Source organism: Neovison vison, chromosome 1 (genome assembly GCF_020171115.1).
Source record: "Neovison vison isolate M4711 chromosome 1, ASM_NN_V1, whole genome shotgun sequence".
Lineage (NCBI taxonomy): Eukaryota > Metazoa > Chordata > Mammalia > Carnivora > Mustelidae > Neogale > Neogale vison.
This window is the reverse complement of record NC_058091.1, coordinates 128798216-128814332: the sequence shown is the minus strand read 5'-3', so window position 1 is coordinate 128814332 and position 16117 is coordinate 128798216. Positions and strand designations below refer to the sequence as shown.

The following is a 16117-nucleotide window of genomic DNA, read 5'->3' as shown; positions in this document are numbered from 1 at the left end:
GATAATGGTAGTGTACAGTGGTGTTAGGGGTGTGGGAGCAGAGGTACTCTCAAATAATGCAGGTGCTTTTTGTCCAGTGTGTATCTGGCAATACACATCATAAACCTCGGAGGGGGAAAAAAAAAAAACAGTAATTCCTGCTCTACAGACTTATCCCAGAGAAACACTAGGGCAATATGCAAGGACATGCATATAAAGACAGTTTATGGTCAACAATCTATCAATACATAAATGCCCAAAAGACTTACTCACAATAGCCATGCAACCATTCACAATGATGATGTAGGTAGATATATGGCAATATGAAAAAACACTCATGTCAAACTTGTTGTGAAAAAGCACAATACAAAAAAAAATTCAAAAGATGGTTCTATTTTTCTAAAATACATATGATGAATACATATGAGTATAGTTAATAATTATATATATGCAAATTTTTGAAGTTTTGCCTGGGTAACAACGGAATTGCTTTCATTTTCTTTTTTATATTTGATTTTCTTAATTTTTTCAATGATTACAGACTGCTTTTATGTCAGGAAAAATGATCTCACCATCTTATACATCTTGAAAAGGGAAAAAGGACAAAGGCTAAGTAAATATTTGTACAGACATCTCTATTCTGACAGCTTGAAAATATGTCACTAGAAGGAACTACAAGGCAACACATGCACATGGGGCTAATACGTATTTGTTTGCTTTTCCAAAAGGGCACTAACAGGGCCAAAGCTGACTTAAAAGAAGGGAGGCAAGGTAGGAGGATGAAGGAAAGGAAGGGAGGGACAGAGAAAGAAAAGGGAGGGAGAGAGGGAGGAAGGGAAGGGGTAGAGTTTTCCAGACCTTAGATGATCTCAGTTTAGTTTTACTTTAAAAATTCGCTATGCTTAATTTTGATGAATAAAGTTGACGGATTAGGGGCATCTGCATGGCTCAGTCAGTTAAGTGACTGACTCTTCGTTTCAGTTCAGGTCATCATCTCAGGGTTGTGAGATCGAGCCCCACATGGGGCTTCATGCTCAGTGCAGAGTTGGCCTGAGATTCCTTCCCTTTCCCTCTCCCTCTGCCCCTCCCCATGCTGATGCACACACACATGCATACACTCTCACAGGCACGCGCTAGTACTCTCTCAAGTATATAAATAAAATCTTTTTAAAAAATAAATAAAGTTGAAGGATTAAATATATAAGTGGAACCAACTCAGCCACAGTTGTCCAGCACCACATGGTTCTGTCATGCAATCACCCTTGTACCTGGGGTGTCTTCACAGTCCAACCTAGAGTTTGGTCCCACTGTGGGGGTATGAGCCCTCTATGACTCACTCTCACTACAACTTAAATTCCTAGACAAGTACACACACACACACACACACACACACACACAAATAAACTAAAAGAGCACTATGAAAAGTAAATAGACAAATTTTGATTTAAAGTAAAAACTTGGAAAAACAACCTACATAGGACAAATTTCATGTTTGTTTGTTTCTCCCATGTTTTTGCCCCAAAGGTGGGCCCCAGCTAGAGCTGCACAACATCACGGGCAGCTGAGACTCAAAGAGCAACCTGTCCTGTATGCAGGGAAAGGCTTCTGTGAGCTGGAGTGGAGAAAGCCCAGAAGCGGATGCCCTAATTCTACCTACACAAGTATCAGCCTTACCCCTAAGCTACACAGGCACAGCACAGACTGAAGCCAGCACAGCAAAGGCTAAGAAAACTGACCTAAGATATGAACCATTCACACAAGCTGCAGACCAACCCCCGAGGCACACATGCGCAGGAAGGACACAGATCAGCAGAGCTAAGACTTACACTGAGACCCAAATCACTGCCCATAGGAAGCAAGTCAGAACTAAGGCCTAAACCTCACCAGGTGACCTTCTACTAGAACAAAATATCAATAGTTATCACAGGATTAAAAAAGGACAGAGTACACACAATTGACCATTTACAAGGTCCAGCATAACAGAGTTATCTGACCAAGAGCCAAGAAAATGTGATCAATTCTAAAGAGAATTCATTCTTGATGTGACCCAGATGCTGAAACTATCAGACAGATAATTTTTTTAAAGATTTTATTTATTTATTTTGACAGACAGATCACAAGTAGGCAGAGAGGCAGGCAAAGAGAGAGAGAGGAGGAAGCAGGCTCCCTGCTGGGCAGAGAGCCTGATGTGGGGCTCGATCCCAGGACCTTGGGATCATGACCTGAGCCGAAGGCAGAGGCTTTAACCCACTGAGCCACCCATGCGCCCTATCAGACAGATATTTTAAAGTAATTATTGTAACTATGTTCCATGAGGTAAAGAAAAACAAAACTGATAGGAATGAAAATATAGGAAAATCAGCAGAGAAATAGGAACCAATAAATAAAGTTAAAAAACAAAAATTTTAAAACTAAATACTAGTAATAGTAATCTGAAATTTAAAAATATATTTTGATGACCAAGGCATCTGGGTGGAAGTGATACAGGACCATGACCATGGATCAACAGAAATTATCTAGTGAAAAACTGCAAAAAATAGAAAAAGTGAGCAGAGTCTTGGGATCTTCTGGGACAAAATCAAAAGATCTAACATAGGTATAATTTGAGTTCTAGAAGCGGAGGAAGAAGACATTGAGACAGAAAAGTGATCTGAAGAAATAATGACCAGAAACTTCCCAAAACAGGTGAAAAACATAAATGCATAGATTCAGGCTCAATGAAACTGAAAACACATAAAAGCCAAGGAAACCACACCTAGATGCATCAAAATCAAGCTGCTGAAAACCAAAGATCAAAAAAAAAATCCTGAAAGTAGTTAAAGAAAGACAATACATTATATACAGGTGAACACTGACTGAAAAGATTCTGTGTTTCTCTACAGAAGCAGCAGAGGCAGAAGACGATGGAACAACATCTTTCCACTGTTGAGGAAGAGGTCTGTCAATCTAGAATTCTGTTTTCAATAAAAGGATAAATAAAGACCTTCTCAGATAAAGGAGCACTAAGAAATTCATTACCAACACACATGTTCTATAAGACATGCGAAGGGAAGTTTTCTATACCAATGGGAAAAATACCAAAAGGAAACATGCATCCTTAGGAATGAAGGAAGAGTAAGAGAAATTGCAAACAGCTATAGGTAAATAGAACAGAAAGCTATAGTCTCTTGTGCTTTTAAAACGCATATGACTTTTTAAAGCAAAAAGTCTTAACACTGACTGGGGAGGTGTTCAACGTAGGCAGACATAATACATGTACTATAACAACATGAAGGCAACTGACAACAGAGGATGAGGCTAGAATGCGTATTTTGAACATAAATAAAACAGACTTCCAGAAAAAAAAGAAGTACCAAAGATAAAGATGATATTTCATAATGATAAAAGGGGAAATTCATGCAGAAGGCATAAGAGTTATAAAAGCATATACATCTAATGATACAGCTTCGAAACACATGAAGAAAAATTGATAGAATAAAAGAGCAAACAGACAAGTCCATAATCATAGTAGAAAATGTTAACATTCTTTTCTGGGAAATTGATAGACCATGAAGACCAAAAAAATAAATAAATAAATAAATAAAGCAAAAAAAAAATCAGTAAACATAAAAGAGCTGAACACTATTCAATTACATTGATCTATTTGACATTTATACAACATTCTGTTCCTAAGTTTCTTCTCAAAGGAAATGGAAAAATATAGGCACACCAAGACTTTTATATAAATATTCATAGCAGCTTTATTTGTAAGAGCCAAAAGTGGGAACAACTTAATGTCCATCAACAAGTGAAAGGATAATCAAATTGGGACATATCCATACAGTCAAACAACACAACAAAAAGGAATGAATGAGGCGTACAGCGTCGGTCAACACACACAACTACATGGATTAACCTCAGAATCATTATGCTCAGGGAAAGGAACAAAATATAAAGAATACTATACAGTATGACTTCACTTATATAAAACTCTGAAATATACAAACTAATCTATAATGACAGAGGTAGATCAGTGGTTGCCCAGCAATAGGGTAGAAGGAAGGATAGATCACCAAAAAGGCACAAGGCAACTGGTTGGTGATGAAAATGTTTACTATCCTGATAGTGGTGAGGGTTTCATGGGTGTATACATATGTAAAAAATGGATCAAACTGTACAGTTTAAACACAGTAGTTCATTATACTTCAATTGTAACCCCCCAAATTGGAGAAAATACTCAACTTAAAGACAGGGTTTTCAAAGCAAGGTCTGATCATTCACAAGAATTAGCTAGGGTATTTGTTTGAAATGCCCATCTCAGTCCTCATTCCAGACCTACAGAACCTGATGCAAACAGACATTTTAAGTAGACCCTCCAGGTCATTACCAGGCACATAGTGAGAACCACTGTTTAAGGCCCAGTTCAAATACCACGTCCTCTCTGATACCTCCACTGATGTCACTGATGGACAGAATTCCCGCTTTACAACCAGAGCTGCATCTCACGAATGGCACTTAGGTTACCATGCTCTAATTATATAGTCTCATCTTCCCTACTACACTCAACATTTTACACGTAGATGTCACATCTTACGGTTTTCGTGCCTTCCTCTTTGGCTAGCACAGTGTCTTACACGCAAAAGATGCTGAGCAGATGAATGGCAAGTCTGCTTGTATATAATAATATGCCTGGTATAGACAGACATCTTGGCTGATGCCATCTAAAAGCTCACCAGCTTAAATAAATAAATACAGTAAATCAAAAATAAAAGCTCACCAGCTTAGATTACTACACTGAATGTCACGGGTGTGTGTAGAGGCTGCAGATTGGCTACCCATGAGAGTAAGAGACCGGAAATAGATTTTCACTCTCGTAGGAAAAGAAGCATTAGATATGCCACCCGGACATCCAAGCGAAGTACATCAAGTACACAACTCCTTGCATACAGGTGCCTAACTTATTCGGGACATGCATTTCAAATACCCATATTTCCAGCATTCCATCCTGAATGTAGCAACCAGAACAAGGCGTGGGCAAAATCTTCTCCAACCTCTCCATTCTCGCCAGGCTGCCTGCTGTACTTCTGATACAAATACTTACCACATGGTATTGTAATCACTTATCTATATGTCTTTGCATGCTGTGCTATTCCCAAAGGAGAGACAATGCTTATTTTGCTTTACTACAGCCTTAGAAGGAGTTCAAGAAAAATGTGACCGGCAAACAAACAACAGCAACAAAGGGCAACTGTTAAAACTGGAAACTGTTCATGTACATATTTACAAAGTTATCCCCCAAAGAGCTCACTTTTAAATTTGAACAAAGGGTAAGGAAAGAGATTCCGGTTTTTGAAAGTTATTTCCCACCACAGAGCTTTTTCTATCCCCTGGCCTATGCGCAATCTTCTACGTTTCACAGGGCCGAATAAATGGTAAATTCCTTTCTGGCACGATCACAGCCTACAGTCACCCCTGGCAATGTTTTTAGACGTCTGTGCTCCATATATTACCTGAAAAGGCATTAGCAGCCTGAGTCAGCCCAACAGGAAATAAGGGTGTAGTGTTCGGGGACGTGACTCAGTGCTGCCCTCAAAACATCTCCTCAAGGAAAAACGAATCAAATCATCATGGCAAGAGTCACCACCCATATCACAATTACTAAATCTAAGAAGTCTGAAGGTAAGGGTGAAGACACCATAAATTAAAGAAGAAGAAATAAAGTACAATTCTATAAGCCATGTGGAAGAGCTTTATCTTATTCCAGGAAAAACAAAATACAAAAAAGCTACATCAATGCCATAGTCAACTTAAATGTGTAATAAAGTGTTTTGGCTGACTGTTCATATTAGCGATCTAATTTCACTCTTTCAATTAAATGCCTTCTATCACAGGAGATAACATACATGATGGCCAGGCCCTTCTATAGGTGTCACGAATAAAACAGAACAAGGAGAGCTCGGTTTGCTGTCATTTGTTTCATTTGGTTTCATTTCTTCATTCTATGTTGGACACAATCGTTTGCTTGGAATGGATTTCTAGCCACTTCAAAAATCACGCAGTTTACCATCTGGGTAGCACAGCATGGCACATTTCTCAGGTTCTGTAAAGGGGGATAGATAATGCCAGCATCTACGTCAGAGCCTTGTTCTCAAGGCTAAACAGAAGAAAGCCTGTGAAGCCTTCAGTGAGGCGCTGGCCTACAGGAAGGGCTCAAGTGTGGCAGTTAGATCACCGTCCCATCGGGACTTCTCTGGTTTCCAGTTCCTTCCACATTTACCTGCACCTCTATGAGACCTCTAAAGAAGGAGATCAAAAAACATCCATTTTGGTGTTTCTTGGAAGGCCATTTTTTTTTTCTTTTAAAGTAGGCTCCATGCCCAGCAGAGGGCTTGAACTCAAGATCCTGAGAGCATAACCCACTGAGCCACCAGGCGCCCATGGAAGTTCTATTTGACCAGGCGGGGGCGGGGCGGGGGGGGGGTCGTTGGGAAGGAACAAAATGTCAGAGCAGAGATGGGAGGAATAGCAAAATGGAATTAGAGGGATGAGGTGTGCACAGTCTGCCTTTCTCAAAGCCACAGGAATTCAGAAAACAGAAAATTAGCTGTTCTTACAAATAATGCCTGTGGTTTAGTGACTGCCAGGCACAGAGTTTAAAATATTTTAACTCCAGATGTCAAAACACATCCAAGTCTGAGAACACAGAGCAGAACTCTGTCACAATAACTTCAAGTTCAAATAGCAAAGCCCACACAGAATTTCTTTTACAAAATCGTCTCTTCCTTTTCTTGTCTCTCTCTCTCGCAAGATACTTAAATTCAATTTTATCTGTACAATTTCCCACCAACTTAAAGCACATTCTACCAGGAGTGTGAACCTCTCAAAAATATTTGCATCTCAGATGTCCTGGTTTGGTTTTGTTTATTTTTTTTTTTCCTTTCACTTTGTCATTTCCTTCAAGTGTACTTGACATGGCTGATCTATTTGTAGAACAGCGGTCTCATTAATGTGCAGTAATGACTTGGAAACCTGTTTCAGATAAATGTATTCGGCCAATTACTGTATGAATAAACCTCATAAAAACCCATCAAGGATACTGGAAAAGACAGAAGGAAGCACGATTCCCAGTGACGACTGACATGTACCGTCCCCAGACCAGCCCAGTTCTGGCCCCTGACAACACACACTTCTGGGAGGAAACCTGGGTTCCTCGAAATCTTCTAAGAAACAAAACAAACAAAAACACCACAGTAGTATTCGCAACTAGGTCCTACTCAGGAAGAGATTAAATCTTACATGTTTGCTTCCAATATTTTGTGTTTCCTACTAAGATGTGTATTACACACCTACTCTCTGATTGTCCTGTTGTCTTTTACTATTCTTAATTTTCTTTTTCCTTCTAAAATCTCTCAAACTAGAATCATGGATACTAAGATGACGAAGATCAAAGAGGTAATCGAGTCCCAATTAGTTAAAAATCAGTTCTGTGATAGGCGAACAGTCTCTGGTTAAATATTTCCTTTTTTAGGGGGAATTCTCTGTTGATAAATGGCTCTAACCACTGAGGGAAAAAAATTAAAACATCAGCAATTAATTTTAGTCAAGGTTTACCATGTGCCAGACCCTGTGGTAATAGGCATGTTACACATATCACCTCAATTAATCCTCATAATGAAACTCTGAGGGAGGTATCATTGTGCCCATTTAACTATGAGAAAACGAAGACTCACAGGGGCTAATAAGCAACTTGCCCAAAGACACATTTGACAGTGGTCAAATGACAGAAAACTTAAGACAGACACCCAGGTCCAAGCCTCACAACTTCTATTCACAGCCCCTGATAATGCGACCTCTCTATCCCTCTTGTCTAGGTCAGATCTTCAAATAAGTGAAAACCATCCAAGAAGCATCTGGCACTGTGCTACGCCTTCCGCCAGGCTTCCTTGGCAGAATGGAAAGGCCTCTGTGAGCTGAGTCCAGGCCCCTGCAGACAGAGGTTACCTATAAGCCAGAAGGGAAAACCAGGCCTCCGGTCTCACAAATCTTGTACTTCCCGGCCACCCCATCTCTTCTGTCTCCGTCCATCCTTAATCTCCAACCCCATGACCTTACCCATGGTCTCTTCACATTTCTTAGTCATCCAGAAGGCCTGTGCTTCTGCATTCAGCTGCACGAGGCCCTGTGATCAGAGCCACTGCCCTCCAAAGCCAGAGAGCAAATGTCCTACTGTGGGAAGTGAGGAGGGACACAGTGCAGTCCACATAAGCTTCCCTCCCCTTACTGCTTATGCAGTGAGCTCCTGCTCAAATGCCCAGTCCCAACTGACTTCCCATGGAGGACTGATACTCTGAAAAAATAATCTTTAATCACATTCAGATAGTGATTAAAAAAAAAAAAAAAAAAAGATAGCCTGAAATTAAGTTGAGAAATACTCATTTTTATTATGCAATGGTCCTGCAGAGAAGAGCGGTAAAGATCTTTCTCAAGTGCCTGCAGATACAGGTAGGATTTAATGAGCCTCATTTTCCCACTTAACCTCCGACAGGTAGCACTGCCAACACCAGGGCAGCAAACAACACAACTTTACAGGTCTGAGTATTTTGATATTGCAGTCTGTTATGGTTTCGGAAATATCTTGAATCTGGGGCACTATTATCAATGAAATAAGAACAAAAAAGGATTATACATTGGCCTTGTTCTTAAATAGTTGACAAACTGCACTCCTCTGATGTGTGTTGAATGTCTACGGGTAATTGCAAAGCAACATATCAACAAATTTGAAATTAGGAAGTGCAAGCCCAGCACTTAAATGGTAACGAGGAAGCTCTGCAAAAACAAGAAATCTTTGTGAAATTAGATGTGAGAAATTAAGTTCTTCCAGAGTTAAGTGTCAGGGATAAGTCTGGAGGGCAACAGGAGGAGAGAAAGATGGTGAGGCAATCCCCACAGGGGTATGTAAATGCATATGAAAATGAGTATGCAAAGTAAGTTAAAGGAGAAGAAAGTCTTTTTTAAGAGAGCCTATAAATAAAACGTTGGATTCTTTTCTACCTGAATTTACCAGTTGCTGTTCCATCACCCCACAGCCAAGGACTTCTAGCCACTCTCCATGGAAGTTGATCTCCATCTCAAAGGAAGGATGAGTAAAAGGGAAGTAGCAGTCTACCCATCTAATGTCCAGTCCTGCAAAGGTGCCAAATAAAAACAGATAGTGTTAAAAGGCAGTCCATCCTTCCTTATGATCAAGCTTGCCCTTCGGCTAATGACAATTACGACACTGAGTAAAATAAATAGCAAACAAACTCATTTGCAACACGTTAGGGGGAGGCAATAAATCTTAAAACTTGTGAAAAACTGGGCATGTCTTTTTCAATATGAAAAACACTCTGTGCAGCTCCAGGACCCTCTAAAACCAAATCAATCACTTGTCAAATCCCTGCAAACACCTGGCAGAGGGAAAAAATTAGGTCAAGATCATGGGAAAGCAGGTGATTCTGCTAGTTCTTTAAGTGATAATGATATCTTTTCAGAGTTAAAGAAAAAGGAGCTTTACTATGTATGCTGCAAACTTACTTATCAACAATATGACCAGTTTAGGATACACTAATCAACTTTCACTTCCATAAGTATATATATGTATTTTTTTAATAAAGTTTATAAGAACTAATACAAAAATCAGCTAAGTGTAAGCAAGACATCTAAAAAGTCAAAATTTTTTCTATGGAGGAATGACAAATATTCACACCTCTAAACAAGTGAACAAGTAAATGCTAGAATAAATTTCTCAATAAGCAATCTTGAACATGGCACTCATAAACAATGATATTAATTGACAAAGGGAAAGACTAGTGAATTAAAAAGTTAAAAAAGACTAAAAAGACTAGTGAATTAAAAAGTTAAAGCCTGCAAAGAGCAGAAGTCACTAACAACAGAAAACAGATGAGAAGGTCACGTGGTAGCAAGATGCCCACCATGAGGAACACAGAAAAGTAGGCAGCTGACAAATCAACTACTGTCTCCTGACCATGCTCCCTTCACTTCGTGGAATGATCTTTCTCCTCTTCTTTAAGCAACACTCCTGATTTCCATTTCTCCATGGTTACATGACCTCCTATGAATTGAAAATACTGTCTTTTCTCACCCAAGACTATCTGTATTTTAAACCTTGTGGGAATCAGAATGTGAAATGAAAAAAATAATAACAAGAATTGCTTCCATTTACTGAGGACTTACTATGCCTCTGTCAGCCCACTTCATAGGTAAGGAAAAAGACAATTAGATAGGTCAAGTGTCCTGCCCAAAGGCACACAGCTGGTGACCTGGCCAAACTCAAGTTTGCCGGACTCCAAAACTCACGCTCTTGGCCACTAAAATATAATTCCCTGCCCATCAAAAGGAGGTATTTCAAGAATCAAAGAGCACATGGGAATAGAATTATGAAACATGGGGGCCTTCCCTATGCCCCAGATGACAAAGGACAAGGTAGATTTTTGTTTCATTGTTCTAAGAACATTTGAGTTGCCTTTATTTTCTTACCTACCTGCTGTCCGTAACAAGTAATACCATACCTCCCCCTCTTGCCACACATATGCTGAAACAAATGTTACACTGGACATAAAACAGTGCAAAATTTGACAAACGCTGACATGTATACATCCATGAAACTCTCACTATGATCAATATAATGAACATATGCATCAACCCCAAAAGTTTCCTAGTGCCCTTTCGTAACCCTACCAACCTGCCTGTTGCCCTACCTCTTCTCCTCACCATCCCTAGGCAACTGAAGATCTCCTTTCTGTCCCTACAAAAGGAGTTTGCATTTCCTAGAATTTTATAACAATGCAATCATACAGCATGTATTTTTGTGGGGGAGGGGTATGGCTTCCTTCACTCAGCAGAATCATTTTAAGATTCACCCATGATTCACACATCGATAGTTTCTTTTTTTTTTTTTTTAACATTTCATTTATTTAAGAGAGAGTGCTTGTGCTCAAGAAAGAGCATGAGCTGGGTGTCAGGGGTGGGTAGGGTAGGAGAGGGGGAGGACTGGGCAAAGAAAGAGGGAAACGCAGGCTACCCACTATATAGGGAGCCCCACATGGTGCTCAGTTTCAGAACCCTGAGATCATGACTTGAGCCAAAGGTGGATCCTTAATGGACTGAGTCACCTAGGCGCCCCTAACTCCTTCCTTCTTATTACTGGATCGATTTCATCAACAGTTTTTCTAATGGGGGGAGAAAAGCTGGTCCTGTTGCAGGCCACTGGAGAAATGTCTTCAGGTCCCCTGAGTGGCTCTGACTTTTCTGTACAGAAGCCACTGTGTGCAAAGCAGGTGCTTATTCACCGCTAAGTTCTGAGAAAAAGGCATCAGTACACCTGTGTGTTGGTCCATCTCTGAGACCAACAGTCCCCTGCCATAGTTGGGTTTGTTTTTTTTTTTTTTAAGATTTTATTTATTCATTTGAGAGAGAGATCACAAGTAGGCAGAAAGGCAGGCAGAGAGTGCGGGAAAACAGGCTACCCCTTGAGCAGAGAGCCCAACATGGGCCTCGATCCCAAGACCCCGAGATCATGACCTGAGCCGAAGGCAGAGGCTTAACCCACTGAGCCACCCAGGCGCACCCCCACCACCAGCACAGTTTTATTAAAAAGCTGCAGGGGCAGTCCTGCTGGACAACAGAAATGTGTGAAGCACTGGGATCTATAACTGAGTACCGACGGACTAGCAGAGAAACCATTTTTATCACTCTTTTTTGTAACTGCTGGCAGATAAGCACAAATCACCTAGTGAAAACAATTTTAGAAAAGCCTATTTTGTTTACATGGCTTGGATCAAATTCTACCAAAAGCAGGATGAATGCTCAGGGTTAACAGTATGATTCTCTCCTTACATAATTAAACATCACCTGGAACAGAGTTAGGTGAGGTCTACACAAATTAATTTTCCTTGCATATCCTTATTTTACTCCTTTGGACAAGTTAAATGCACAGAATTTAGGTTTTGGTTTTTTTTTAAAGATTTATTTATATGAGAGGGAGAGACAGAGATAATGATAGAGACAGTAAGAGAGAGCACAGGTGGGGAGGAGAGGGAGAAGCAGACTCCCCACTGTGCAGGGAGACTGATCCCACCACTGGGATCAGGACCTGAGCCCAAGACAGATGCTTAACTGGTTGAACCACCCAGGCGCCCCACATAGAATTTAGTTTATATTGCTTTATATCTCACACCTGTAAAACCTTAAGTCCCCTGCCTAGTCAGAGAGAAAGATTATTTCAGATATTACTAAGCCCTGAAAATAATCACAAGTGTTGATTAAAGTAATTGTATTCTCAATTTGTATTAAGCTCAAACTAAATCCCTACTGCATAAAGTCTATGGGAAGTGAAACCTGCACAGACAGGACTCTCTCCACACACGTCTGCACTGCTGGTGCTCACGGTGTCAACAGAGCATGAGGAATGAACTGGAAAGGGATGGAAGATCTCGCCTCTTCTCTGGGAACATTCTTTCACTGAAGGGTTTTGGCCACTTCTAGAAGTAGGAAAAATGATACTTTGGATTAAAGTGTTTTTAATGTTACATAAATTCTTAGGATCAAATGTCCGTGTCCTGGTTGCATCAACCCTTGCTCTTTTTTGGTTTCAGACCTTAGTCACCCATGCCCTGGGTTTCTTCTTGCTCAGGTCCTGGCCTTAGGCATCTGTCTGGAGCAAGGAAAGTAATTGCCCCACACTGCAACTCCACCCGCAGTGTGGAAAGGCAGGAAGTTAACCAAAGTTCTTCAGAGTACATGAAGATGATTAGTATCACTCCCTTGTGGAACAGAACCCATTCACAATAATATCACCGAATCTAAGAGAACAGATTAGCAAAAGTTACATCCAATGCGGTTAGAACATCTTTAATCCTCTTCACCTCTGTGGATCCTTTGTTAAAAGTCTCCTTTTTAAATCTATATGACCTCGCAAAGAATGCCAAATCCATACACCATTTATCATCTTTGTTCCACTTCTCTAAAGACTTCAGCCCTTAAATTCTGCTTCCTCCACAACAACAGGCAAGAGCCAAGTTTTGGGGAAACGCCAGTTTTGGGGAAGCCAGTAGCTCTATTTCAAACACACATGGTCCTTATTTGAAAGTAAATCCTATTAGTTAATGTGTAGTTTTTGCCAAAACACCATAATTTTTATATTTTCTAACAATTTAAATTCCAGTCACATTGACACATTAATTTTTTTTTCAATCACTAGCAGTGGAATCATTTATTGAATACTTTTTTTCAAAATATTTTATTTATTTATTTGTCAGAGAGAGAGAGAGAAAAAACGATCGCATGAGCAGGGGAAGTGGCAGGCAGAGGGAGAAGCAGACACTTGGCTGAGCAGGGAGCCTGATGCGGGACTTGATCCCGGGATGCTGGCATCATGACATGAACCGAAAACAGCCACTTAACCAAAGGAACCACCAGGTGCCCCTTACTGAATATTTTTATGTTACACTTTTTTCTTGTTTTCTCCCCATAACCTCAAAACTATAGTAAGAATTAATAATATATTGGGTTGAAAAAGCATCTTGACATACAGCTTGTATTAAAAGATGTGATACTGAATAGCCAGCTAAAAACTTAGTATGACTTAATTCACATGCCATGCATCAGGAGTCAGCAAAAAAAATCCACTAAAGACTATGTACTTTGTGTTACATATTACTAGAGGAAACTTTTTTGAAAGCGTGTCCAAATCATATGGATTCATCATGCATTAACCCAATCTCTTATTGGGATGACAGAAGGAAATTAAATGCACAGGTGTTATATACCTAATGGAAAATAATGCCAAAGTTTTTTATTTTGTTTTTTTGTTTCCCTAGTTGGTTGGTTTGGACTTAATGATTTACTAAACCATATTTATAAATGAAACTCATAGCTTTTAAAAAATTACTTTAGAACTCTGCGAGACTATAGCACCTGCCAAAAATTATACACCTTCACTTTTAGCTGAAAACCAAGTAGAAGAAAGAACACCTGAGAATAAACCAAACCTGATCTGAGTCTCAGATTTCTACCTTCTTCCTGTGAAGCAGTGGGCAGGTTAACTAACCTCTCTGAGACTACCTCTTCTCTCCATAATGTATCATGCCGGCTATCTCACCAGGGTCTTGATAAAGAATCTACGAGAGGAGTGCAGGTTTTCTCAAAGGCAGAGATCCTCTTTGGCAATGTGGACACTCATTGTGCTTTCTCTCCTAAATGAGGATGCTAACTTTATGTAGGAATGAAGAGAGAGCACTGGGTGCCTGGGCTCAGTCGGTTAAGCATCTGCCTTCGGCTCAGGTCATGATCCCAGGGTCCTGGGATCAAACCCGTCATGGTGCTCCCTGCTCGGTGGGAAGCCTGCTTCTCCCTCACCCACTCCCCCTGTTTGTGTTCCCTCTCTCACTATATCTCTCTGTCAAATAAATAAAATCTTAAAAAAAAAAAAAAAAGAATGACGAAAGCACAAAGTCAATTGGGACCTCAGATATGATTAGTGAAAATTCCTGCAGCGTAGCACTGTGAGCTCAAACAGGAGAGGGGTAGCTAGAAGTCTAATTCTCTCCACTCTGGTGAGGTAGCATAATTTTTATGACCTGGCCAGCCACAGGGAACCAGGGGCACCGGAAAGGCAGCACTGCATTTCACCTGCTTTGCATATCAGCCTCGTAACTGCTGGATCCCTGGAAAAATCATTGCAGGGACACAGGGAAAGGGGATGTGTGGGAGTCTCCTCCCACCAACCCCTGTCTCCTTTTCAATGTTGCAGTGCTTAACCACCCTGACGTACCGTAAGCATTAAACAGGTGTCATTCCTTCCCACCCCCAACCCACCTTCATCATAGATCTCATATAATACAGTTCACTATCCTGACTTATTGGCTCACTGAGGGAGTCTCCCTATGTTTCCCATACCCCTTATATTTAAATATGAGACTCTGCTATCAGACCCACCAACCAGAAGTGTGACAATCTGGATTTTAAAAGGTTGATGGCCCAAACTAGAACATGTACCCATGATTCTATATATCCTATCAATGCTTCCCTCCACTGAAGCAGATAATTTTTTAAACTGACTATACAAATATGCAATTAATAAGAGCTATGGGGCATTAATTTTTCAGCAGGTTTTTCATTGATTGGTAGCTAAGAAACAGAACGTCGCACGCTGCTAACCAGGGCTGCCCCTGACGCTTTTGGCACAGCATTCAGCTTCCTTCCCATCCAAGGAAGGAAAGCAAGGTGGGGAGAATGAGGATGAAAGGCTAGAAATAAATTCTTAGAAATGAGATCATCCTAGATGACTACAGTCTCACTAGGGAAATTACCTGGCCACCACTGTCAAAGTTACTTGACAATTCCATCTTTTCTGCCTCTGTTTAATTAAACTGAAAATAGAGCAAGCAGCATACAGGCACTTTTATTTTTCAGATTTCTCAACATCTCTCTATTCTAACAGCTTTCTTTAAAAAAAATTACTTTGGGGCACCTGGGTGGCCCAGGCAGTGAAGCATCCAACTCTTGATTTCAGCTCAGGTCACAATCTCAGAGTCGTGGGATTGAGTACCATGTCAGGCTCCGAGCTGGGGGTGGCACCTGCCTAGGCTTTTCTTTCTCCCGCTCCCTCTGCCTCTCCCCCACCTCCTTCTCTAAAAAAAATTTAATAGGTAATATGTTCACAGGGTTCAAAATCAAAATACTGTGAGAGGATACATTTTACTATATAATAGAGCCACAGTTACCTCACAGGGAACAAAACTTTTGTGACCATGTATTTATTGTGGTGATCATTTCACAATATATACACACACAAAGTCATTATTTTGTGTCCCTTACACTATTACAACATTGTATATCAGTTATATCTCAATAAAACTGGGGAAAAATAGGCATCAGTTAAAGTTTCACTGCATCCCTGTCCCTGTCCTACCGCCTCCTCTTGGACCCTCCCCTTAGACCTGAACTTCTTATCACCAGATAGATATAAGCAAATATGAACATGGACATCTTATTTTTCCTCCTTTCTTATATAAGACAGCATTCTTGCACACTGTTCTACACCAGGCTTTTTTTCATTTAATGATACTTTCTAGAGCCCTCTCCACCTGAACACACACAG

At 40.4% G+C, this 16117-nt stretch overlaps 1 protein-coding gene across 5 annotated transcripts in view; it reads right to left on the bottom strand.

Moving 5' to 3' along the window:
* Nucleotides 1–16117, bottom strand: part of FARS2 (phenylalanyl-tRNA synthetase 2, mitochondrial) — a 526339-nt gene that overhangs the window by 318566 nt on the left and 191656 nt on the right. For all 5 annotated transcript variants that reach the window (XM_044258345.1, XM_044258328.1, XM_044258336.1 and 2 more), the window contains one exon: nucleotides 9010–9141. In XM_044258345.1, the coding sequence (XP_044114280.1) occupies nucleotides 9010–9141 (132 nt within the window). The remainder of the gene's footprint in view (nucleotides 1–9009; nucleotides 9142–16117) is intronic.